Source organism: Crocuta crocuta, unplaced genomic scaffold, assembly GCF_008692635.1.
Source record: "Crocuta crocuta isolate KB4526 unplaced genomic scaffold, BGI_CrCroc_1.0 scaffold170, whole genome shotgun sequence".
NCBI lineage: Eukaryota > Metazoa > Chordata > Mammalia > Carnivora > Hyaenidae > Crocuta > Crocuta crocuta.
Genome location: NW_027527853.1, coordinates 1,865,878 through 1,892,888, shown reverse-complemented (window position 1 = coordinate 1,892,888; position 27,011 = coordinate 1,865,878). Strand labels below are relative to the sequence as shown.

Here is a 27,011-nt window from a genome sequence, read left to right as displayed (position 1 = left end):
CTAACTGGGTTCCACCCCCAGAGGCTCTGATTGGACTGCACTGGGGTGCACTTTGGGAACTGGGAGTGACAAAAGCTCCCCAGGAGATTCTAATGTGCAGCTGGGGCTGAGCATCTCTGCCCTAGGATTCACAATGGAATGCTCCAAGAGCAGGGGAGGGGCACTGCTTCAGAGCCACCTGAAGTCTCCTCCCAGGTGCTCTTTGCTGGGTGAGTAGGGAGGAGAGTCTGTCCCCTTCCTCTGGCATCCTGCCTGCCACTCCTATGTTGAAGACCCCCTCCCCTTCCGTAGTTCTCCCTATTTCTGCCTCCCTGCCCTCCCACATCTTCCCGGGGACTCACCCCTTTCACTGGGGACTCACCCCTTTCACCGATGTCCCTTGCTGCTGCTCCCCTCCTGACCTTGATCAGCTTAAAGGGTTGATCAGCCCATCAATTAATTGTGTCCTAATCCAATCTTGGCTTGGTTGGAGAGAGGGCAGTAAATCCAGCTGGGTAATCATGCCCTGATATTTGTGTAGGGATAATTACTATCTCTCAGGCCTCACTTGGTGGCAAGATGAGATGAAAACCCATAAAACACCACTCGGGGCTGTGGCTCATTGTTTCTTGGCTGCACAAGGCTGGCTGCCAGCCAGTAAGCCCCGCCTGCATCTGCCCCTGCCCCTGGCATGGGCCCCAACCCCTTCCCCTCCCATTCATGCCACTGGCAGGGCTCAACATCAGGGGTGGTCTAGGGGCTGGATCCTGGCCTGGCCTTGAAAACCAGTGGGGGCAACATGGGCCCAAGGAAAGCTAATGTGTGTGCTGGGGCTGGGGAAGAGGTGGGGAAGGTGATCCCCATTGCCAGGCAATCACCTGCCTCTAGGAGACTGGGAGGGTCCAGGATGGTGAATACACAAGGTCTGAACTACAGGGTGTTGTCTAGACCAACCGAAGAAGCTGTTGCATCTGCAAGAGCCCAATGCATGTCCCACCTGGCCCCTTATACACATGAGGCTCTGAGTGCTCCAGGAGGACACTGTGGCCTGGGACCTCCCAGCAGATGTGGCTCCAGGGGAGTGGACTTCATTCTAGTGGGCTGAGCTCAGGCTTGAGAGAATGGGAGAGTCAAGGCTAGGAACCACTTTGATCTTTAACCCCAAGTACACAGACCCCCAACTTGTGTAACACTGAGCACCCAACTATGAGCCTTGCTCTCCACTGGGCCCTGAGGACATAGGATAGAGCAAGGCCATGGAGCATCTTTTTTTTCTTTAACTTATTTAGAGAGAGTGTGTGTGTGCGCACGTGTGTGCGCATGAGTAGGGGAGGGGAAGAGAGAGAGAGAGAGAAAGAGAGGAGAAAGAGAATCCCAAGCAGGCTCTGCACTGTCGGCACAAACCCACGAACCATGAGATCATGACCTGGGCTGAAATCAAGAGTTGGACACTTAACCAACTGAGCCACCCAGGTGCCCAAGGCCTGGGTGTATCTTAATTAAAGAATGGATCCAGAGTTAGACCCCTGGGTTTGAAATGTTGGGACTTACAAGTTTTGTGGCCTTGTGCTAGTCACATGATTTCTGTGCCTTGGTCTCCTCAACTATAAAGTGGGGTGCCCAGGACCTCCCAAATTGAGCTGTTGCAAGGCTTAGATGAGATGATTAGTATAAAGTGCTTAGATCTAGGCCTGGCACACAGTTGATGCTACTTAAGTATTAGCTATTATCATTATTGTTACTATTACTTAGCCTTCTGGGCATCCATTTTCCTCAGCCATTCCTTGGTGTGCAGGGCCTTGCTACTCAAAGTGTGGTCCCTGGACCAGCAGCATCACCATGGCCTGGGAGCATGTTAGCAATGCAGGATGCTGCCCCCCCCCCCCCACCTGCTGAGTCAGAATGTGCATGTATACAAGACTCCCAGGCAAGTTGGACAGACACTCCAGGCTGGGAAAGGCTCCATGAACTCAAGGTCCGTCTTCTTCCAAGTTGTGTCCTCAGCCTCTAGTACCTCTAGTCTGGAGTGGAGTAGGTGCTCAGCAGGAATTTGGGGGGTGAATAAATGAGCTCAGCTAAAAGCTGTGGGGGGCCCTTGATTTCAAAGCATTTTGAAAGGTTCCCTAGAAGCAGCACGGAGGGCAATTCCAGAGGGGCTGTCTGTCCAGGGAGCAGTGGAGGGAAAGGAGGGGGGGANGGGGAAAGGAGGGGGGGATTTAGGAGGACGGGGGTGGGGGGTGGCAAGGAGGACAGAAAGTCTGAGTGAGAGAACCGATCTCCTCTGTTCACGCTCTAAAGTTTCCAGGCCCAGAGGCTGGGAGCTGAGAACAAACTTCATATACAAGAGAAGAAGGGGTCCTCCTGGGGGTCTCTGCTGGGACAGAGCGAGGCAGGAGGCAGCAGCGGTCTATGCCCGGGGGAGCCCGTGACAGTAGCCTGAGGAAGGCCAGGGCCCAGAAGGCCCTACCCTCAGCTGGTGTTGGGAGGAAGAGGGTGGGAAGCAGGAAGAGGCTCAAGGCCCCAAGCCCTTACCTGAGAAGGCATTATTGGTGTTGAGGAAGTAGATCTCCTCACGGCCATCCCCGTCAATGTCGCAGGCTGTGACCCCAATAGCATTCCCCTGCCGGTCCCGCAGTGCATAGTAAGGGGAACTGCGCTCATCCACTGCGATGTTCACCAGTCGCTTTTGGGCCCGGTCATACTTCAGAACCAGGTTGGGGCCGTTGTACCTGGAGGAGGTAGGGGGAGGGGGCGTTGAGGAGGAGCAGCTGGGCTCACCTGGTGTCTCCCCCCAACCGAGCCCAGCAATGGGGCTTAGAAAATCCTCCCAGACTGGTCAACAGAGGGGCAATTCAGCCCTGGCGCATTTAGGAGTCCCTGCGTATTTGGTGAGTGTCTCTGAATCAGATACAGACTCACTCAAAGTAAGGGTTAACTGGGCCCATGTGGGACACAGTCTGAGAAGCAGAGTGGCTTCCCCCTCCATGTACCTTACCCATTTCAATGTAAAAGACACTTTCATATTTATGATCGTACTAATTTAAGTCTAATAAGCAAGTGAGGTGGGCATGGGAGGCTGTATTACTAACCCATTTTACAGATGAGGCAACCGATGAGCGTCATCGGGGAAAATGAGGCTCAGAGAGACGTTCCCCAAGGTAATACAACTAGTAAGTGTCAGGTGCTAGGCCTTGGAACCAGGCGCTTTCTGCACCAATGAGCTCTGGAGGAGCAGCGGCTCTGTTGCTGGGGTTTGGAATGACTGTCTCCTGACAGAGCCCTAGCATTTAAACAGTAGCATGAAATGAGCATCTCTGAATAGAGATGACGAACGCATCGAAAGTCAGTGGGTGGACCTGCTGAATCTCTGTTTCTAAGGGACTCCATATGAAAGGTTAAAATGCTCATTGATTGCCATCTCTCCTGTCTCATTCTCCTGCAGCCACACAGCCTCCTGTGGCACTGAAGCCCCAGGCATGTTCTTGCCACAGGGACTTTGCACTTGCTGTTCCCTCTGCCCAGGATGCATTTCCTCCAGATATCCACATGGCTCTCACCCTGGCTCTATTGATGTTTCTCAGTGAGGCCTTCCTGCCACATTCCTGAAACCTGCAAACACTTCCCACCCCTTCTGCTCTTTATCCCTCATCCCTGCTCTCTTCCCCTGAAGCTTTTATCAGCAGCTGACTGTTCTCTACCTTCTTGTCTATCTCTTCCTTCTCTGTCAGATCCCACTAGAATATCAGCTCCAAGGGCAGAAGTTTTGTCTGTTTTGTTCGCCAGCACTTAGAACAGTCCCTGACACACAATAGGTGCTCAAAAAAAACTTGTTGAACCGTTGAATGAATGAAACCTCAGAATCTACGTCTGAGTCATAAGGGCTTAGGTGTCCCACAGTCGATTTCTTCACATTGCCTTTCCATCTGCAGAAAGCACCATGCCCAAGGTCACCCTCAGGCAGTATAGCCGTGAATGTCTGAAGGCCTCCTCCCACCTCCAGGGAACACGGGGGTGCCAGGCTCTCCTAAGGAACCTGGCCAATGTCCATCCATTAGTCCCGGGCTCCTGCTTTTGTTTTAACCTAAGCGGGTACAGCCTGAGTGACGTTTGGTTGCAGGCCTCTGGCTGTCCTGGCCCAGAACACTTTGGGGGTGGGGATGGGGTGGGCGGAGAGACCTCTCCAAGGTCTCTGAGAGAAATCACTTCTTGCTTTCCTGAAACTGATCTAACTTGGCCCTCTCCTTCGTCACTGAGATGCAGAGCCAGTGAAGTTTGGGGAACGCTGAGCAACTGGCCAGGTGCCTTCTGGCACCCACAGTGTGTGTGTGTGTGTGTGTGTGTGTGTGTGTGTGTGTGGGGGGGGGGCAGAGCTAACTGGGAGCTGAGTCAGCACCCAGTGATGGAAGGTCGTCCTTGGGCGCCTTGATGAACGGTGTCTGAGGGCTGCAAGTCGAGGGCACGGCATGACCCACGGGACGTGCCTGGGCAGGGGAGACAGAATACTTGGGTTCCAGCGCCGGCAGCAGCTGGCTCCAGCCCCCAGGGACAGAAGGTGCCCAGGATGCTGCACATTAGTCCTCCAAGGCCCCGGGGCTGCTGGTTGCTACCATCTTACTGCTCCTCACAAGACACCACAGTCCTAGAGCGCTGGGCTCATTAAAAGCACTGTCAGATGCATTGTTTCACCTGCGCCCCACAGAATGAGGGTTGATAAGCCATTTTCCTAGAAAGGGAAACTGAGGGTCAGGGAGGCAGCGAGCTGCCCAAGGTTACACAGCTGGTATGTGGTTGTGCCGGGCCTCTGTCTCCAGGGTCTACATTCGGTGTTCTGTCCGCACTGCCCATGGTGTCGACACTCCTAGTTCTCTGATTTCTGTCTCGGGTGACTTTCCCCCAAAGTAGTGACCATGAGAAATGCCCAAGAGCTTCATGTCAGAGGTGGAGATAACAGCCCGACTTTCCAACAGCACTTTACAAGGCACGTTCTCATCCTGGATTGCATTCACTTCTCCCAGGCCCCGGCTTTCCCCCAGGCTGGTGTACCGCAGGCTGGCCAGCTTCCCCTGCCAGGTCCTGGGTTTCTGTTCTGCAAACTGGACCAACTCAGAGGGTCATGACATGTGTCGACAAATGTGGCCACGGGGAGGCAGGGGCCTTGCTCTGCACAAACTGGAGGCCACTCCTATGGCCCTGAGGACTCGGTGGCAGGTGTGCACACAAGGTCCCCACTCCCATGGTGGTGGCCCTGGGGGAGCAGATGGCCCCGAATCATCTCTTCTTCGGAGAACTTGGGGGTGCTAGTTCCAGGCATTCCCTAGGGGCTAGGGGGGTGGGGTTACCAGGCTGGCTCAAGTTCCTCCATCCGTTACGGAATGGGCAGGTGTCGTGGAGTCCTGCCTAAATCTAACTGGTGGCCTGGGGCGAATCCCGATCTGTGGCCCCTTCTCTCCCACCACCACCCCTGGGGACGACAGACACGAGGCCAAGCCAACAGCTCCCACTAGGCTTCCCAACAAGCCCTGACGCGAGGCCGGAGGTAAATGCACAGAGCTGTCGATCCTCCCTCTACCTAGGCTGCCCTTTGCTGGCTCTGCCAGACTGACATCTGGGACTCTCACAACCCTCCCCCAGGATAACCAGTCTCGGCCCCTCCCCTCTTCTCCCTGGAGCAGATGCTCCTGTTGGGTTCCTCACCACCTGCCCTCCCACCCCCAAAGAGGCTCTGCCTTTTCCAGCTCCTGTGACTGCTCAGCTGCAGCTGCCCCTTTCCGTGGGGAGTGGTGTCCCCCTCCTGCCCGCCCACGCAGCCTGCCCCTACTGACCACCTCTCGCCTCGATGCACTCTCTTCTCTGGATACCCGGTGTTTTGCACCCCGCTTATTCCTGCGAGGGCAGAGCTGTTTGTGTTCCAACATCCCTTCCCTTCATTACAACATATGCTTCTTGAGCCCAGGAAGCATATGTGGGTACGTCTCTGCATTTGCTGTGCCTAGAGCGATGCTTGGCATTGAGAAGGCGCTCAACAAATGTCTGTCCAATGTACGAATGAGTGAGTGGATGAATAAATAAAAATAATCACGGGCAGCATTAATAGAGCAGTCACCACGTGCCAAGCACCTTCCCAGCACTGCATACTCACCATCTCATTTCATCCTCATGCTCACAACATCCCAGGATTTTACAGATGTGGAGACTGAGGCACAAAGGTTAGCCACAGTCACTAACCCACCCTCAGGTGCCCTGGGTGGCAGTCCCCATGTTGACAGGCCTCAGGGACTGGATGTGAAGGATGTGAAACTTCACGTATCCTCTCTCTAACACCTGCCAGATATTGTTGGTTTCTTCCGGAAATTCAGGAAGATCTGAGGCTCAGTTAAAGGGGCTTGGGAAATGGGACAGAGTCATGTATTCTTGAAAAGCGGCTGTGACTCCGTAATATGAAAGCTGGGCCAGCAGGCGAAAGTGATTGGCTTGGTGGCAACTGGAAAACCTGCCTGAGAGACACTGGCAGGGCACAGACCTTGCTGTGTGAGTGCCAACCAATTCCGGTGCCAGGGCCCTGGGACAGGACTGCTGTGGACAGGGAGGGCCTTCGGGTTAGGCTGAGGAGAGCGGTATGGGCATGGGGGGTTAGGGGGGGCTGGCCCTGCCCCTTCCTGGCTGTGACCTTGAACTTGTCACTTATTGCTTCATTCCTAACTCGGGGCTGCTACATACCTCATAGCATGGCTGTAAGGCTGAGAGAGTGTGTGTGATAACACTCGGTAAACTGTGAAGAGTTACACAATTCTAAGTTCTCATCGTTAGGAGAAGTAACACAAAAGCTGAGGCACTATCTCTCACTCTCCAGTGATCATTTTGAGCTTCCAAACACACTCTAGTATTTTTTTTTTAAGTTTATTTATTTTGAGGGAGAAAGACCGTGCAAAGCCCAATGTGGGGATCAAACCCACGAACCATGAGATCATGACCTGAGCCAAGATCAAGAATCAGATGCTTAATGGACTGAGCCACCCAGGCACCCCTCTAGTATTTCTTATCCCAAACATCTCACCCCCGATCTCTCATTCTCTGCAGGTATATGTCTTTATTCCCCCTTCATAACCAAACTTCTCAAAGGCCTGTCCTCACAGGCTGTCTTCATTCTCTCATTGCAATTCACTCCACCCTGATCCACATTCTCCCCAACTCTAGCAATGCCACTCTTATTACTGTCACAGGTGGCTTTCATGTGGCCACATCTAGGGACAGGCTTTCGGTCCTCATCTCCCTCAGCCGCCCAGCGGCACCTGGCATGATGGCCCGCTCTCCACTGCACCACTGCCTCTTGAAAAACCCTGCCCTCTTGGCTTTGAGGATGCACCCTGCCCTGGTTCCTTTCTCTCTCTGGTTCCCCTTCCTTTTCCTCTTTACAGGTCCTTCCTTCTCTCCCCGCTCCTGAGCCCCTTTCTCCTCTCTGTCCCCTTCCACTGGTGGATGACATCCACTCCCATGACTGACAACCCCCACATTTCTAGCCCCAACCCGAATCCCCGTCTGAGCACAGACTCCTATATCTGACTGCCTGGCTGACATCTCCCCTTGCACATGCCACACTCATCTCTGATGGAATGTGCCCAAAATGGAAGTATGATTGCTCAGCCCCCCCTCTTCCCTGCAATGAGCACCCTGGTGCCAGCCTCGGTTCTTCCTCTCCCTTGTCTTCACAACTAATTCATCGGCCAATCCTGTCAATTCTACCTCCTAAAATATTTAATGCTTTCTCTTCTTTCCTCGTCCGCTGTCACCATCTCTGTAGAGTCTCCTTCCACTGCTTCCCTGCTGGCCCCCAAAATCTAACCATCACCCTGCACTGTAGCCAGAGTCATCTTTGAAACACATAAACCAGATCAGCCACTCTCCTGCCTAAAACCCTTTGGTGGCCGCTTTCATGTTGGAATGGCCCCTCACTGTGCCTGGCCTGGGAGCCTGGCTCAGTCTGCCGCCGCCTTGCTGACCTCTTCCAACCACCTGGCATTTCAGCAGGCGCCACCCCAGCCCCGTGCCGTCTTGCAGGGCTTCTCCCTCTGATGAGGACACTCTCCCTCCACTTCCCTCCTGCTTCACCCCAGGCTGGCTCCTATTCACCCTCTGGGTCCCACCTTGAAAGGCAGCTCAGAGAGATCATTCTCTTCCCAGTATTCCAATCATGCATCCACTGTTCCACTCTCGTTCAATTTTAGTATATGTGCTGCTGAAGCGAGCACTGTTCCACTCTCGTTCAGGTACATAGTTATTGCCCATTTCTCCCAGTAAACCATAAGCTCTGTGACGGCAGAGACTGTGTCTGCTTTGTTCATTTCTGTCTCCCCAGCACTGAGTACATAGTGAGCGCTCGATAAATACTTACGCAGTGAACAAAAGAGAAGAAGCTGTGGAAGGTGCGGGGTCTTCACTGGGCAGCTGAGCAAAAAATCAACTTTGATCCTCCACTTTTATTAGTTCCCACAGGATGTGTACAGACATAGTAATGACAAAGAGGAGGCTTAGGGCTGGTGCCCTGGGTAAGGACGGGACACAACAACAAAGTGTCCTAGATAGATACAGAGGATCTACCTTCTTTTCTGTTGAGAATCATTGACCCATGTGAAAAAAAAGTCACTTAGGCAGTTACATAAAGGGAAGTCAGATAAAAGGATGTAATAATTACTGGGTACCTTTTTAATATTAGATATGGTGCTAAGTAATTTACATATGATACCTCATTGTACATAAATGGAAATTTAAAAAATATACAGCATATAAAACATGAACACTATATAAAATATGCTATATCTATTTGGAAAATTAAGAATAGGAAAATTTTTTGTTCAAAAAGGGAAATAATGAAAAATATGCAGATATTCAACATTATAATCAGGAGAGAGAGGCAGGGCAGAAAGAAGAGACAGATGTATGTATACACAAAGAAACAAGATAGAGACACACAAGAATGCACACAATGAAAACTGAGGGTCAGCGAAACCCTGAGCACAGACAGAAAATCACACACATAAACACAGAAAAAGGGAGTGGCCCATACAGAGACACATGGAAAAGGGGATATGAAGACCTACAGAAACAAATAGATTCTTGGAAAGATATAAAGTCATGGAAATATCAACAGAACTCAGATATTATCACGGAGAAACAACCTATCTGTGGCCATCTTGGGTGTGTCCTCTACAGAGTTTTTTTTTTTTTACAAATAGTTTATTGTCAAATTAGTTTCCACATAACACTCAGTGCTCATCCCCAAAGTGCCCTCCTCCATGCCCATCCCCCCTCCCCCCCACATCCATCATGTCCTCTACAGAGTTTTAAAGATGTGTGGCATTTTCATAACTATGGGCATAAGGGGGTATTTTATTCTTGTTCACTTCAATATCCTTATTTTATTTATGTTTTAAATCTATCTATCTATCTAGAATCCCAAGCAGGCTATCTATCTATCTATCTATCTATCTATCTATCTATCTATCTATCCATCCATCCATCCATCCATCCACCCATCTATTTAGAATCCCAAGCAGGCTCTGCACTGTCAGCGTGGAGCCCCATGTGGGGTTTGAACTCATGAACCATGAGATCATGACCTGAGCCTAAATGAAGAGTTAGATGCTTAATCGACTGAGCCACCCAGGCGACCCTCAATATCCTTATTTATAGATGAAAAACTGATTTTCAGAGAAAAGTGACTTTCTGAAAGTCAAAAGCTAATCATTAGACAAAATAAACTGAAAGACATACTGATTCCTTAGTCTAAAGCAGGATCAGCAAAACTATGGCTTTTGGGCCAAATATGGTCTGCTACCTACTTTTGTAAATAAAGTTTTATTGAGATACTCATTTATGTATTATCTATGGCTGTTTTCCACTTTTATTATACAACAGAGTTGAAGAGTTGAGAGGTTGTGACAGAGATTGTATGACTCCAAAGTTGATAATATTTACCATTTGGCTCTTTGCAGAAAAAGATTTCCAACCCCTGGTTTAAAGGATTGTCAGCCTTATATATTACAAGTTCTAAGTGATCATTATTATAACAGAATGCAAAATTAGAATAAGCTCTAGTAAAAATTAATTTGGAGTTAGCACTTGGGAATATACAGTTTCTGACACAAGTACTTCAGGGTGAGTACAGGTGAAATGTAAGGAAGATATTAGGTCTGAGGATGGACATTGTGAGGCAAAATAATGTGTGGGGATAAAAGGGATTGAGAAGAGTTGCCTAAGATGAGAACAAGGTTCCATATACGGGGGTTTATCTAAGGCTAAGAAATGAACAAAAGCATGTTCCCTTTAAGTGAGTGAAGGGGTTAAACACAGTGTGGGAGATGACCTCCAAAGATGGTTGCCATCATTTTCTTTCTTCTCTTTCTTTCTTACTCCACCCATCAAGAGGTGGGTGTATTTTACCTCCCCTTGAATCGGAGCTGGCTCTGTCACTTGCCTCGGTGGCAGAATATGGTGGAATGGAAGTGACATTGAGCCAGTTCAGGGCCTAGCCTTTAGGAGACCGACCAGCTTCGCCTTTGTCTCTGGGGGAAGCCAGTCACCATGTAAGAAATTTAACTATCTTGAGACAACCATGCTCTGAGAAAGCCCAGTCTAGCCCCCTGGAGAGACTGTGTGGAAGGTCACCTACGCACTAGATACCTGAGTGAGGGCCTCATGGGGCTCTCCAGCCCAGCCCAGCCCAGCCTACAGTTGAATACAGCCCAGTGAGTGACACCAACTAATGGCCTGTGGAGCAGAAGAATGACCTGGCTGAGCCCTGCCCAAATTACTGACCCACAGAATTGTGAGAAATCATAAATTGTTTTTAAGCTAATAAATTTTTGGAATAAGAAGCAGATAATAGTGACCTGTCATTTCAGACCTAAGGGGAAGAGGAAGTTTCTTTCCTGGAAAGTAGGTAAGAGTATTATAAATCGGTGGAATTCTCTAGTACAGCCATTTCAGTTCACAGTAGGCAGGTCTCCCCAAGGAAGGCCTGGATCCATTGGGGTGATACTTGGATCTCAGAATATCTAGTGGTCTGTGCAGAGGCCGAGAGTGGAGGGGTAATAAGAAATACAGGGATTTGGGGTGCCTGGGTGGCTTAGTCAGTTAAGTGTCCAACTCTTGGTCTTGGCTCAGATTCTGATCTTCCGGTTCATGAGTTCGAGCCCTGCATTGGGCTCTGTGCTGACAGTGTGGAGCCTGCTTGGGATTCTCTCTCTCCCTCTCTTTCTGCCCCTCCCCAACTTGTGCTCTCTCTCTCTCTCTCAAAATAAATAAACTTAAAAAAAAAGAAATACAGGGATTCCATGAAACCCTGCTTTTGTACTCCTCTTTCTCATTTTTCTTTCCTTTCTAGACAAATCTGTTGAATGTACAACCTTGAACATAGGTAATTTCTTCGGAAATATATGTAATGCTCTTTTTTTTTTCCTTTTTACATCTTTGTTAGAACGTTGTTGAGGTTAAATAGGACCAGAAAACATATGGGAAGACAGTTAAACAGGAGATTCACAGATTATATTCTATAAGAGGATATATCCAGAGGTTAGGTATTATATGTAGCTTAAAGGAATGGACACTTTGGTAGAGGGAGAGCTGGCATCATGAGAAATCTGGGGATGGGGATTTTATAGGGGAGTAGATTGGATAGGTCTAGAAAGGCCATCCCAGAAGACAAACAAACAAAAACAAACAAATTTGATCCTGAATGAGGAGCTAACCTGGTTGGAGAAGACCTCACAAATAAATGCAAAGAAGCTCTAAGATGGAGGTTCAAAACCTTTTGTCCTAAGGAATGGATGGCTTTTCAAGAAAGGGATGTTTGACACCAAAAGGTCAGAAAATAATCTGTAGTGGTGAGTGTCTATGTTCTGTAAAAACTCCACACAGACTGATTGATTTATGTCTTGTTCTAAAAAAGATCTGTGCTCAGCATATGCTTTATGCCCTTGGAATTTCTTGTATTTTGATGAGCGTGGAAGCACCCAGAAGGCAGAGACTACCATTATACCCTCCCCACTCTTTCCCCCCACTATACCTAGGACAATGCTAGGAAGAGACAAGTGCTTGGTCATTTTTGTTGAGGTTGATGATGATGGTGTTGATGATGATGATGATAGTGAAGCCCAGGACTCCATTCCTCACTGCAAGTTTATCTCAAGGAAAGGGGAAGAGAGGGAGGCAGGAATCCCTTAAACTACTAAAGGAGGGATTCAGATGACAGATAGAGGCTGTGTTAATCAGGATGCTTTGGCTGCAAGTGGCGAACACTCCAGCTAAACTAACGGAGGAATTTATTGGCTCGGATGTCCAAACTGCCAGAATGGAAAGGGCACAGCCAGGCTTCCGGGTGACTGGAAGCAGGGTTCTGACCAGAAGGTTATCAGGACTTCATTTCTCCATTCCTCTTCCTTTACCCTCTGTCTATCAGCCTCCTTCTCTCACACCAGCCTCCTTCGCGAGGCTTGGCCTGTGGCAACACTCTCAGCCTCGCCTCTCAACTTTGGCACAGATGGTGGATGCTTTCTTTCCTCGGTTCCAATGTGAGAGGCGTCGGGGAAGGGCTCCGATTAGCCCAGGTGGAGCCACGTGCTCACTTCAGGAGCAGGGAGTCCATGGTGGACAGCCCTCAACTAGTACCAGCGCTAGTGAGAGCTGCGTTGCAGGAGCTACATATTTTCAGGAAGAGAAGTGCCAGGAAGGATGAGGGATGTGTCTCTAGATAGACAGTCACTCGTCTGGGTCTGTACGTTCCGGAGACAGACCTGCCAGGGCCTACTGATGGAAGGCAATGATTCCCTGGCACCACCGAGTCCCTGTGTCCTCTAGAAACATCTCAAGGTCCCCCCACGCCCCTCCAGAAGCCCCAGAAAGAGGTAAACACAGAAAGTGGAGCGACTGTCTGACTCACTATGTTCTGGAAATGGGTCTGGTTCTTGGCTTCCTGCCTGCCCCTCCATTGCCGGCTGCAGGGGGGCAAGAAGGCGCAGAGAGCTGGCGGCGAAGAGCCTGGTGTGGGGCGTGGGAGGACACGCCGCGAGCCCTGGCCCAACTCCGCGATCGGCCTTCTGTGCGTTCAGGCAAATCACTTAACTGCTTCATCACAAAATACTTTAAATGTCCAGCCAAACCTTCTTCCCTCATCCCATAACTACCTGAAAGCTTTTAGATAAAACCATGTTAGTCTTTGTCTCTGTCTCTCTTCTGGTTAAGGAGGTGGGCCAATTTAGAGGCAGAATGGTGAGGCTAGAAGCCTATGGATGCCTCACTCTTCTTTAAGAGCCAAAAAGAGAAGCCAGTTTTTCTCCAGTGACTTCATTCCACCTTTCTGGGATCCTGTTTCCAGGTTGGGCACACTGCATGACACATGATGTCATTCTCTGCTCCGAGGGCCTCCAGCCTAATACGGCAAATAAGGAAGGGCCCTGATCCCAAGCTTTCAGAGGAGGGAGAGGCCACTTCTGCTGGGGTAGAGCCTTTATAAAAAAGATACATTTGATCTGGAACTTGAAGGAAGTGTAAGATTTTCACAGAAGATATGAATTAGGCATTTACAAAAGAAATAGTGTGAGCTATGAAGCAGAAAAATCTGCTTAGGGAATAGAAGGTGGACTAACTAGATGATACAGAGATGTGTGTTGGACAGTCGTGGAAGAGAGTGGAAGCAAACTGGAAAGTATGGCAGCTAGGACTGTGGAAGTTGTGGCATGAAAACTAGGACTTCAGATTTTATCTGGTGGGAAATGGGGAGCTGCGGGGGGATCCTGGACACGATGTACCATTATAACAGGACTACTTTGAAGAGCACTGTCTGGTGGCTGTGTGCATGAGGGACTGGCCAGGGGACAGAACTGAAATGATAATGCAAAAGAGTGGAAATTCTTCTGAATTATTCCCAAAACTCCCAAACTACCCTGAGCAGGTTTTTGCTCCTTGCAAGCAAATGACTCCTAAGACAAAGCAGAGTCACGAAGGCACGGAAATCAAGAAAGCAAGGGTTAAAAGGAGAGGCATGGCCAACAGTGTTAAATGCTTTCAAGAAGTCAAAAAGGCCAAGGATTCGAACAAGCAAGTACCTGGCAACTTGGAAGGCACTGCTGACCTTCAAGGAAGCTGTTTCCTTAGAGAAGAGAGAGGAGCTAGGTTGAGGGCAGAAGAGAGTGGATGGGCAGCAGTGTGGCTGACTCAGTGAGGACCAGAAGGGCACAGGAAGGCCTAGGATCCTGAGTTAAGTGACACCGAGTTAAGTGACAGTTTCACCATGATGCACCATGCCTGTGCATATTTGTGGGGAAGAGGAAAAGACCCCAGAAAGTAGTGGATTTAGAGGGACCTGCGCAGGATGTATAGGAGGTAGAAGGGACAGAGTCTAAAGTACCAGCAGTCTAAGCTCTGATTGCCTGAAATTAAGAGAAGAAGAGAGGAAGGCAGGATGGGTAAGAAGGCAGGATGAGGTAGAAGAGAGCAACTGGAAGGCTGGTGCCCAGACACCTTGGTCTGCTCCTAGGTAAAGAAATGAGGTTCTGGGGCACCTGGGTGGCTTAGGCGGTTAAGTGTCCTACTTCGGCTCAGGTCATGATCTGTGGTCTGTAGGTTCAAGCCCTGCATTGGGCTCTGTGCTGACAGCTCAGAGCCTGGAGCCTGCTTTGGATTCTGTGTCTCCCTCTCTCTCTCTCTCTCTCTGCCCCTCCCCAGCTCATGCTCTGACTCTCTCTCAAAAATAAACAAACATTAAAAATAAAAAGAAGTGAGGTTCTTAGCTGAGAGGACAGTGTGGAAGTCACAGCTTGAGGAAGGAGGAAGAAGTCAAAGTAACAACTGAGGAGCTAATACATGGCCGTTTTCCATGGTAAATGGGGCATGCAGGGTGAGCCACCTCAGAAGGTGAAGTTGGGACAACGTGAGAGCTGGTAAGAGGCAGAAGTCAGGGCATGGAACACAGTGAGCTCGGGTGGTAGGGAAGACACACTTTGCACCAGGAGTGAAGCAGTCACAGCAGGGGGGCCAGAACAGGAGCCGGGGGTCCACCAGAGGCAAGGCACAGGCAGAGGTGGAGTGCAGGCCTGGCTATCTCAGGGAGCCACACTCAGGATGGGAGCAGGCATTCAGGGTCTTAGATCTGGAATAGGGGGCACTTGCTCTCAGTCCCTGGCAGTGTCTGGATAAAGGTGGTCAGAACGAACATCTTCTCTAGGGACTGAGTGGGGTCTGTGGCTACAGTGTGGAGGCAGCAGAAAGTGCACTGGACTTGGAGTTCGAACAAAAAGGCTGAGAGGCAGGTTAGCTCTGTGGTGAGGTGCATGGCCCAGAAGTCAGAGCACCTGAGGGCATATTCCCTTTCTGCAACTGTCTACAGGTATGGGTGTCCTTGGACAAGTCACCCATCCTGTCCATGCCTGTTTCCTGAAATCAGGCCCCTGCCATAGGGTTGTGCTAACAATGAAGGCAATACATGTAAAGTTGTTAATACAGTGCTGGGCAAAGAGCAAATGCTCAATAAACACTAACTAGTATGTCCGTCTTCTCCCACATACACTCGGTGCCTTGCACATAATGGGAACTCAATAACTGTTTTTGAAAGAATGAATTATTAGGAGTATTACCTGGGTAGCCTTGAGCACAGAAGACTGAGCTCTGCAGAGTTTTGGATTATATTTTATTCTTCTAGTCTCTAACACAGTGTTTGATAAAGGAACCTGCTAACATTCTCTAGGATTCAGTTTCCTCATCTATAAAGTAGGGCTAATAATATTTGCCCTTAAGGTCAAATGAGATGACATATGTAAACTGTGACCTAGCTGTAGGTTTTGCATGTGCACGCGCGCATGCACACACACACACACACACGTGCATACGTGCGTGTACACACACAATATATGGCCGTTGTCTGCAGCCCAGGCAGCCGCATGGGCCCCCGGGGAGCTCTAGCTCTTCTACCCTACCTGACAGGAGCTGAATGATAGGCCCATCGAGCTGCAGGAAGCCCTGTGCAAGGGAGACCATAGGAATTTGTTGAGGGCCCGGTCGGAAGGTGTCTGTGGTTTTCTCCAGCAGGGAAGAAGTCCAGAGCTGGGCACTAGACTGGACATGAGGTACGCAGGAAGCTGCTCTAAGTCAGCCTGGCCTGATGCCTGCGTGGGACAAGCAAGGAGACACAGGGGACGAGCCACAGGTCCTAGGCTCTGGTGATGGGGAGAGAATAGATGGGTCTTGGATGGCGAAGGGCAGGGCTTCATGTGAAGACAAGGACCAGATGGGCTCCTGTTGGTCACAGCTCATGAGGGATTGGAGATGGCCATCTTTAGCTCAGAACACCCCTGTCCTGCTAGCCCAAGGCTCTGTCCGACCAGAGTCCTGGCCCAGACTCTAGCTGGGTGGCAGGTCCCTCTTTATGCTCATATGCTTCCCCCATGAGAACTATCTGCTTGGAATTTCTTCTTCTTTTTAAAGTTTCTTTATTTTGAGAGAGACAGAAACAGCATGAGTGGGGGGAGGGGAGAGAGAGAGAGAGAGAGAGAGAGAATCCCAAGCTCCATACTGCTAGCTGCAGAGCCTGATGCAGGGCTTGAACCCATGAACCATGAGATCGTGACCTGAGCTGAAACCAAAAGTAAGACGATCAACCAACAGAGCGACCCAGGTGCCCCTTGGAATTTCTAATTTAAGTCAATGTTAGAGTCTTCCCCCCGCCCCCAGCCCTGCCCTGTGACCATCAGGATACGTGGGCCATGCTGGGTTGGCCCATCCCTCTTTGCCTGTCTCGATCTCCACATGCTCTCTCCAGACCTTGTGGACACACAGTTCCACTTGCTCCTCTCCATATTCACCCTGCTATCCCACCCCAATGGGAAAATCAAGTTCCTTCCAGTTTTTCCTCATCCTGCAGCTAATGGGGGCATGCCTGGCTATCTTAAGAAATAAGATTCTAGTTGCTATGGAGTGTTAACTGATGAATTAAACTCTTCATTTTGATTTGAAGGAAATAGTCCTAGAAGAGACGCTCGCTTTAAAAAAATATAAAGCTGCCAACAATGAAAGGCATTCATTCAGAGGGGTCTCTGCTGCCAAGCTGGCTTGAATTCCCTTAGCCATGCATTAACACTAATCAGAATCTGGCTGTTGGAGCAAGTGTGCATTAAAAGTTTAGCGATAGTCGGGGCGCCTGGGTGGCTTAGTCGGTTGAGCGTCCGACTTTCGCTTAGGTCATGATCTCGCGGTTCGTGGGTTCGAGCCCCGCGTCAGGCTCTGTGCTGACTGCCAGCTCAGAGCCTGGAGCCTGTTTCAGTCTGTAACTCCCTCTCTCTCTGACCCTCCCCTGCTCACGCTGTCTCTCTCTCTCCTAGAAATAAATTAAAAAAAAAAACATTAAAAAAAAAAGTTTAGCGATAGAAAATGTTGTGCATTAAGTATTAGCGAAAGTACCAGATGTACCTAGATAGTTATTCTTGAAAGTGCTCGCTGTGTAAAATTACCTACCTAAATTGCAATTAAAAATAAACAGTTATTTTAATTAAGAATGAAAGGTAACATGACTGTAATCTAAGATATTAGGTGATGCAGACATTTTATGTTTATCTATCTAGAGTGAAGCCCCCGCTTGAGCTGGTACGCTGTGATCATAGAGGGCTGGCAGGAAGATCCTTGCTATTCAAAGTATGGGTGGGGATAGTTGGCACCTGCATTTGGGGTCATGTAAAAAAATGCAAAATCCTGGGCCCCAGATCTCTGAGTCAGAACCTTCATTTAAACAAGATGCCCAGGTGACTCCCCTGTGCACGGTAAAGTTTGACAAGGTTTGAGCTGGATCAGTGTTTCTCTTTTAAAAAAAAAGTTTATTTATTTATTTTGAGAGAGAGAGAGAGGAAGAGAGAGAGAGGAAGAGAGAGAGAGAGGGCAAGCGAGCATGAGAGAGAGCATGAGCAGGGGAGGGGCAGAGAGACAGGGAGAGAGAATCCCAAGCAGGCTCCATGCTGTTAGCACAGAGCCTGATGCGGGGCTTGATCTCACAAACCATGAAATCACGACCTGAGCTTGAAACTAAGAGTCTGACCCTTAACTGACTGAGCCACCCAGGCGCCCCATGGATCATTGTTTCTCAAAGAGCAGGCTGGCGACCATTTAGATCGGAAACACCTGGAGAGCTTGTTAAAAATGCAAATTACTGAGCCCCATCCACACCTACCGAAACAGGATGTCCAGACATGGAATCCAGGAATCCAGCATTTTAAATAATCTCCCAGGTGGTCTTTATGCTCAGCAAATGTGAGACCTATTCAGTCCTTCCAGGTCTCACTGGGGTCCACTAAGGGCCAGGTGACAAATGGTATCCTGAGTCCAGTACGAAAGGATATTGATGGGCCGTCATCTCTGCCAGTTAGGGGTTTATAACAACATTGCTAGAGCTGAACATGTAGAGAACAAGCTAAGGTATAGATACCTCAAAGGATTATGTATTGAGTATATATATTCATAATGCATTTGAGTCTCCCATACTTGTGGATATGCGTCCTCCCTGAGGATGGAGAATAACCGACACATTGTTCTCATCCTTCCCAGCTCTTTTCCCATTGCTGAGCTGACTTCTACTCCAAGGGGCCATTCATTATTTTGGACTACTGGGCTGGGCCCAGCCCACAGCCCAGCCACCTGAGTGTCCTGCTCAGAGCAGACAGGATACCAGTGATTCATTTCATTAGCCTTTTCCTCTAAACCCTCTCCTCGTGCCCACCACCCCTCGCCAGGGCCAGCAGGTCTTGGCCCTGTGTAGCTCTGCCCAAGTTGTTCCCAAACCACAGGTCAGGGAAGGGTCCGATCAAGCCTAGGCATCTGAGAGCACTTAGTCCTTGGGGATGGCATGAGCTTTCTTCTTTGGCTTTTGATGTCTGCATTGGTTCTTTCAGAAAGAGAGAGATGCAAACCATAATACTCTTTTTTAGAGATAAGAGAAAACCAGCCAGCATCTTTTGAAATTCAATGTACGACAAGGGAGATGGGGTAATGTATGATAGGAGCCTGGCTGGAGGTCTCTGTTGTCTCAGAAGCTTCAATAAATGGTAAGGGGGCCAGCCCCCAACAGTGGTCCTTCAGTGGAAAAATGTGTAGGTTGGGCTAACCTGGCTCTGATCTGAGAACTCAAAATGCGCCATGCTTTCTGGTTTACCCACATGTATGACTTAATCCTCTCAGTGATCCAGTAGGGGTCATTATTCATCTCCCCTCCCCCTTTCAGTGCAAAACTGAGGCCAGAGGTTAATCATGTGCCTGGATAGCTGAAAAGTGGAGGGCTGGGCTTTGCACGTGCTTCCTCTGACTTCAAATTCTAGTTTCTTTTCACCCAACAATAATGCCTTGTTCTAGTCATGAGCTAACATTATAAAAATACATATATAAAAACATAATAAAAACATTATTTTAACTAGACCAGGAATTCCTTTTGGCACAGCTCTCTCCAAATTATACCAGTGAGTGCAGAACCAGCATGTGACACTCCCTCAGCAGGTGTGGTGGCCAAAAACAAGTTGCTGCTTTTTTACTTTGTGGCTCTGGCAAACTCTTGGAGGTAGGGGTGAAAAATCAAGCCAGATGGCTCCTGTGGAGAATCCACAATGGCCTGGCTGCTGTGGGATCCCCCTGGGAGGAACGTCTTTGCAGCCAGAGCACATGGAAGCTCACACTGGACCCCGGACCACACACGCCCCGCATGGTGGCACAGACCTAACTTGGCTCAGTGCCACTTTCAACGTTCAAGGCCAGTGCTCAAGTGAAGTGACAAGGAGTTGCTGTAGTGAGAGCAGTATCTGGGAGGCATCCCTGCTCGTGTCGAGAGTCCCCTCCAGGCCTGGATGTGGATGGTGATGAAGCTCGATGGTGACAGCAGAAATAATGTTCCTGTCCACACAATCATCGGACTCAACAGATAAATGCAGACCTGTTGTCATAAATGACAATCTGGGTGGTACAAATAACTAGCTCAATGTTGTGATCACTGAAGCTGAGGCTCAGGAGGGAGATGGAAATCTGGGTAGGAATCTATAGTGGCCAGGAGATTCTGGCCCCAGAAGGGTCTTCAAAGAGTGGAGAGGGCTCTTGACAAAGCCTGCTTGCCCACCTCCAAGAATGAGGCATGTCCCTTTGATGTATTAGTCCAAGGATTCCAGCATGTGCTTTCCTCCTCCATCTTTGTGTGAACAATTCCCACATGGAGAGTGTGTGCCGGGGCCATGCTGGGGCCGTGCACTCCTGTATTAGCTTCCAAAGGCTGATGTAACAGGTTGCAACAAACTGGATGGCTTAAAAAAGAAGTGTATGCTCTCATTGACCTGGAGGCCTGAAGTACAAAACCAAGGTATGGGCAGGGCTGTGTTCCTGGACCTAGAGGATCTAGGAGAGAATCTTTTCCTGGCCTCTTCCAGATTCTGTGGCTACAGGTATCATTTGGCCTGTGGCTACCTCACTCCAACCTCTGCCTCCATGATTCCAATGCCTCCTCCTCTCTCAAAACCCCCCTGCCCATCTCTTTCAAGGAAGTATGTGATTGCATTTAGGGGCCATGCCAGATAATCCAGGACAGGCTCTTCTCAAGGTCTTTAATTTAATTGCATCTTTTGCCATTGAGATATTATTGGATCCAGGAATTGGGGTATGGATTTACCTTTTGGGGCCACCATCCAACCCACTACAGACTGCTCTGAATTAACTCGTATTTTCCCATAAGACATATACCAGTTAGGATACTAATAATAGTAGCTGGGGAGCATACTAGGTGCTTCAAAGGCATTAGCTCATCTGATCTTGCCGACAGCTCTGTAAGGCCAATATCTGCCTTCCCCATCACAAAGGAAAAACGGAAGCTCTGAAGTCCATATTCCTTCAGCTGCACCAGAGGTTTTCGGTTTGTGTCCTCTGGAGCTCAATGGTCTTTAAGGACCCCATGGGGAAGAGGAGAGGATGAGCAAGACCCTGAGCCTCCAACCCTCTTTACCGCAGCTCCACCCAGACCTGATTTAGATATTAGAGACTGCAGAAGATTTTTTTGTTCCAAAGGGTTAACCACTGAGAAAATAATTTTCAAACTGCACTCTCTTGTGCTGTTTGTGGAGGGGCCTGGGTTTAGGAGCCCCACCTCTGGAGACACATAACCTGGGTTCAAATACACTTGCTATTCTGTCCTTGTTCTGTGTCCTTGGACAAGTTACTCAACCTCTCTGAGCATCATGTTTCGCATCTGTGCCATGGAAACAATAATAGTATCTACCTGAAAGGGTTGTTGTGAGAACTAAATGAGATCATGCATTTATAATGTGGACAAAGTGCTCAATAGAGAATAGGTATTCTTGGGGCGGCTGGGTGGGTCAGTGGGTTACACGTCTGACTTCGGCTAAGGTCATGATTTCCTGGTCTGTGGGTTTGAGGCCCACAATGGGCTCTGTGCTGACAGCTGAGAGTCTGGAGCCTGCTTCGGATTCTGTGTCTCCCTCTCTCTCTGCTCCTCCCCCACTTGCATTCTGTCTCTCTCTCTCTCTAAAAATAAATAAACATTAAAAAAATTTTTTAAAAAGAACAGTTATTTTTTTTATTGTTCTCTTCATTGGCTTGTGCATAACTGATCAGCTCCCTTGATATTCAATCTGGAACCCCTTGAAAATAAGTGCTTCTCCATACAGGTAGGTCCAGCTGTTTTCCCCTCACGAAGAGTTTTCAGAGGACAGGGGTGGCGTTAACCCAGGGCAATGATGGGCAAAGTCACTCTTCCTGGCTCATGTTTGAGGGTGCTGTCACCTACCCTATGCCCAAAGGGTCTGAGTCACATTTGTGCCAATAAATACAAGGTGCAGCCATTGCCTTGGGAGTCCACAAAGAGGTTGTGACGACAAATCTTGTAAAGGTGAGCCCTGGAGGGAGGGGTGTGACCTTCTTGACATCTGTGATGATCAAAAAGGTTCATTTAGCAACATCCGTGGGGTTCTAGATGATCTTGGCCTCTATGGCCGAGCACAGCTCCGCATAAGCTGCAATATGAGTGGCACACGGAAGCTTGTGGGTCTCTGTTATGGGCTTGCGATTACATTTGGCATCAGATGAACGAACATGTGAGTTCCAGGAGGCGAGCTGACTGACACCAACTTCTTCAATGTATTCCAAAGCAGCTGCTTTAAGCACAGGTTCTGATTGAATTTTAGAATGTGTCATAATGAGAGCTTAGCATTTATTGACTTCTTGCCGGCGGCCAGGCACTGGGCTAAGGACTTTATCTGCATGTTCTCATGTTCCCCCTAAATAAACTAATTATCCTTTTTTTACAGATGAGGTGCAGGAAGTCAAGTGACTCCCTGAAGGTCACACATGGCTGTAAAGTGGTGAGGCACCATGAGACTGGGGTCTGCTTGAGTTTCCTGGGGCTGTGCTCTCTATCCAGCCATGACCCTACTCTAGGACCGGTGCTTTCAAGAAAAATCTCCCACTGCCCACTCTTGGGCATCTTCATTTCAGACAAGATCTTATCCCAATCATTGAAAATAAATGTTATAGTCAGACACAGGGGTGGTTAAGCAAATGAAAACAAACAAAAACACTACCACCAACAACAAAACCCAAACTAACAAAAATGCTTTGGGCCAGATTCTCTTTTAAATCACAGAAACGTGAAACCACACGTCCCAAAAGGTACAAACCCTTAACACAGACACAGGCCAGTTTTTTCAGGGCACAGTGGTGTGCCAGGGGGACAGGTATGCTCTCAGGTGGAGATGTCAGGGGTGGGGAGAACTTTTCTGCAAAGTGCACTTGGAGAAGCAGGGCACTCATTTTAAGAGAGGAGGTATCACTGTGGGGGAGGGAGGGAAATGCTCCAAAAAAATGTTGGGACAAAGGCGTGCCTGGCACTGGTGGGCTCTCTGCGGGGCCAGCAGCAGATTCCTTAGGAAGAGAGAGAGGAACCGAAGTAAAGTGCAGAAGGAGAAATGGAGGGAGTGGTGGCAGAAGCAGCGTGTCTGTCCTGAGGCCTTGAGGGGTGGGCCTGTTCCTAACAGCATCAGCGGCATCCACAGAAACGGCAGCTGATACTCCCTGAATACTCATTATAAACCATGTGCACAGTAGCCGAATGACCCCATTCACTCTTCACAACAGCTGTATGTGGTAGAATTATGATTACCCCTATTTTACTGATGAGGCAACTAAGGTTCAGCAAAGTTAAGCAACTTGCCTGAGGGTGCACAGCGGGAAAGCAGCCTAAGCCAATTTATACCCAGACTTGTGGGTCTGGAGGTTGTTCTGACACAGCTTTCTTCTTGCTTTCCTTCGGGCTGATCCCTGTGCTCAGCCTTCTGCAGGTGGTACGTTTTGATGCAGTGGGGACTGTCCCTTGCGTTGACTGTATCTACTGCATTAGAGTGTGACGGACTTAGTTGGCTAAGCGTCTGACTTGATTTTGGCTCAGGTCATGATCTCATGATTCCTGACATGGAGCCCGCATCGGGCTCTGGGCTGACAGTGCGGAGCCTGCTTAGGATTCCCTCTCTCCCTCTCCCTCTCCCTCTCTGCCCCTCCCCACCGTGCTCACACATACACATGTGCTCTCTCTCAAAATATATAAATATACATTAAAAAAACAATAGAGTGTGATGTACTCTCCACCCAGGAAGTTGGGTCCAAAGTGTGTGAGAAGTCACACACACATTAGTGGGGGTGGGGGTGGGGGTGGAGGTGGTGGGGGAGGGGTTAGAAACAGGACCTGGCAAGTTCTTCATCACATACAGAACTTCTTCCTGCATCACTCAGGAGAAGCGGGTTTGAATCTGGGGGTACTGGGACCAGTCCTCTGGGGCCCTCCTCCCTCCCACCTCTGTACCCCCACCAGGGCTGCACAGGGGGACATCACTTCCTTCTTTGCCTCCTCGTACCCCTGCATGGGTCCTGTTGCAGCCCCAGCAGAAAAGTGGGGGGCTCCTGGAAACAGGATACTCGTAAAAAGGGTAATTTCATGCTACGCCTCTGGCTCCCTCAGGCCCAGGGCACCTTAGGTGAAGGATGTAGTTTAAAGACAGAATCGGGCATTCTCTGCCTTCTCAGCCTGGGGAGGAGAGGATGGGCACGTCACATGCCAGTTGGCAAAAGAAAGGGGACAATTTCTTCCCTTTCAAAGACATTCCAGTGCATTTAATGGAGATAGCAGTGGGAGACGTTAGAAATTAGTCACCCTTTTAAGAAATCAGCGATCTCTTGCTGCCCTGATCCATTCTCTAAACTCTATTTGGAGAGCTACAGCATGTGCTTTAAAAAAAATTAATAAACTTAATTTTTTAGGGCAGTTTTAGATTCATAGCAAAATTAAGCATAAAGTACAGACAGCTCCGTATACGCCGTCCCCACACATGCACAGGCCTCTCCACTGCGGACATCCTTCACCACAGGAAGTACCTTTGTTACCATCGATGAACCTTCATGGGCACATTATTACCTGAAGTCCACAGTTTACAATCAGGGTTCATTCCGTGTACATTCTAGGGGTTTGGAGACTGTCCTTTGCTTATCTGATAGGAAAAGGAAGGGGCCCCTGGCTCCTGACCACCCGCTGGGGTGAGGCTAAAGCCAAAGTTAGACCCTAACCCTTGGTTAGTCCTCAAACTCACACCTTCTTTGCCAGAGAATATGACCAACTGGTCCTTCAGGGACAGATAAGAAAGAGAGGCAGAGAGAATCCATAGGCATGAAACCAACAGGAATAAATTCCATGGGACCCCCTCCCCCCCCCACTGGCCCCCGCTGCTTTAAGGAGGGCTGTTTCATGGTTTATTTTCACCTCAGAAAACCCCGAGATGAGACTAGGAGACTTGTCTGGACGTCCAAGAACAGCAGGACTGTTCAAGCCTTAGGGCCTATATTAGCAGCAAGTGTAAAGGTGCATCAGGCTACTTGGTGACACAGAACAAATGAGTCTGTGGTGTCAGACCTGGTTCAAGCCCTGGCTCTGGGAGTTACCAACAATACGTGCAGAACTGCTATAAGAGGGGATGAGTAACAAGCCTGTGGATCAGGGGTCCCCACGACCACCCAGGTTCAATGGCTCTTTAGGAGGATTCTCAGAACTCAGCATATGGTACTCACAGCCACAGAGAACGGGTACAAAGCAAAATAAACAAAGGGAAAAGGTGTACCAGGTGAAGTCTAGAGGAACAAGCTTCCAAGGGCCATCCCCCAGTAGAGTCACAGAGAACATGCTTAACTGTCAAGCAAGAGGCTGTGACAACACGTGTGGAATGCTGTCCACCAGGGAAGTTCATTTGAGGCTCAGTGCCCAAGGTTTTTATTAGGCCTCTGCCCACCAGGTACCAAAACTCCAGACCCTCAGAAGGAAAGCATACACCACAGTGTGTATCAACAGTTTAGGCACAGTGGGGATAGTAGGAAATCTCCCTACCTCCAAGTTACCAGATGCCGGCCAAGGGTCAACCTTAGAAGCAGGGCTCTCTACGGAGAACAGTTTGGGGCCTACTATGTTAATTCTTTTCTGAACAGCCTGCTTCATCGTTTGGCACATAGTAGATGTTGAATAAACAGCAGTGATATTGCCAGCGGTGTCACATTTCTGTGCCTTTCTCCGTAGGGAGAAGAGCTCATCGTACCAACACTAGTGTCCTCCAAGTCAAACCAGGTACCTGCTTGGAAAATGAAGACTATGTGTGCATACAAGCGCACACACATATCTGCACACACACCAGTATCTGAGGGAAAGTAACCGCTTACAGAAGAAACCCTTCCCTCTTCAAATGTGGAATCATTGCTCTTTCACCTCTGGTCTTAGTCTACCATTTTTAATTCTGAATAGCATGCTTTTTGTATCTTCTGCTGAGTCATTGATAAAAGTGGGTTCACCAAGGCAGGACCCAGGACAGGGTCCCAGCACTCTATTTAAAGCCTCCCTCAGGCTTTTGTTTCAACCTCAGGGCATGATCCTCCTAAGAGACTGATCATATGGTTCATGGGTCAACGTATGAGTTACTATAGTATGTGGGAAGGCTGTTAGCTGCTTCACTATAATAAAAATAAACTATGTCTACAGCATTCTGCCAATCCACCCGCCGAATGCCTTCTTGCAAGGGAAACACGGTTAGTTGGTATGCGGATGATTCCTAGGCAGCCAGTGCTAGCTCGTGGTGATCACACACCATGTCCTAAACACTTTCAAGCCATGTGTTCAAACTACTGTTCTTTAATTGACAGATACACTCTTTTTGCCTCCCGTTTGAAATAACTTGCCTGTTCTCTGACTGCACCATTTTCCAGGATCACCATGTGTCTGTCATTAAGAGCCTGGCTGTGAGCTCCCCAGCCCTTGAGATGCATTTTGACTCGTGATCTCATTTCCGATGACCAGATGTGCACCTCACCTGCCTCAGGCTGCAGGGCCCTTAGTAGATTATTGGTTCTACCCATTCGAGTTTGAAGACCCCTTCTGGAGAAGATGGAGGTCAAAAGAAATTGTAAATTATACCTTCCTTCTATCACTTGCAACATTATATTCTACCTGCCTCTCCTAATCTTTGTCTCTTCCTTTGTTACCCCAAACAAGACATCGATGCACTCCAGGACATCAATAACAGTCATTAAAAACTCACCAAAAATTATAGGAAGCTCGTTATACTATTCGGCCTACTTTTGCACATGTTTAGAAATCTCCAATATAATTTTTCTCCAAAAGCCAATGAAAATAATTTCAATGATATTAGAAAACAATAATTAGCAGTCTGGATCTTGGGTCAGAGGGAAAGGTGGGGAGGGACTGAGCATGTGTCCAGGGAGTAGACCAAGCAGACATAGAGTCTTGGAGAAATTATCAACCTCCCTGAGGCCTTACAATCCCAAATCTAAAAACCAAAAAGCACTCTCTCCTAGTTCTTCCTTCCCCTTGGGTAGTGATGGCTAAGGAAGAGAATTTTGACTCCATATGAGCATAAACACCCCAATATTCACATGCACTGATCTCATGCCTTACCCTATGATACACAACT

General features: G+C 48.8%; 1 protein-coding gene across 2 annotated transcripts in view; it reads right to left on the bottom strand.

The window, feature by feature from the left end:
- Nucleotides 1–27,011, bottom strand: part of CRTAC1 (cartilage acidic protein 1) — a 120,762-nt gene that overhangs the window by 49,804 nt on the left and 43,947 nt on the right. For both annotated transcript variants that reach the window (XM_077778951.1, XM_077778946.1), the window contains exon 2: nucleotides 2,512–2,708. In XM_077778951.1, coding sequence (XP_077635077.1) covers nucleotides 2,512–2,708 — 197 coding nt within the window. The remainder of the gene's footprint in view (nucleotides 1–2,511; nucleotides 2,709–27,011) is intronic.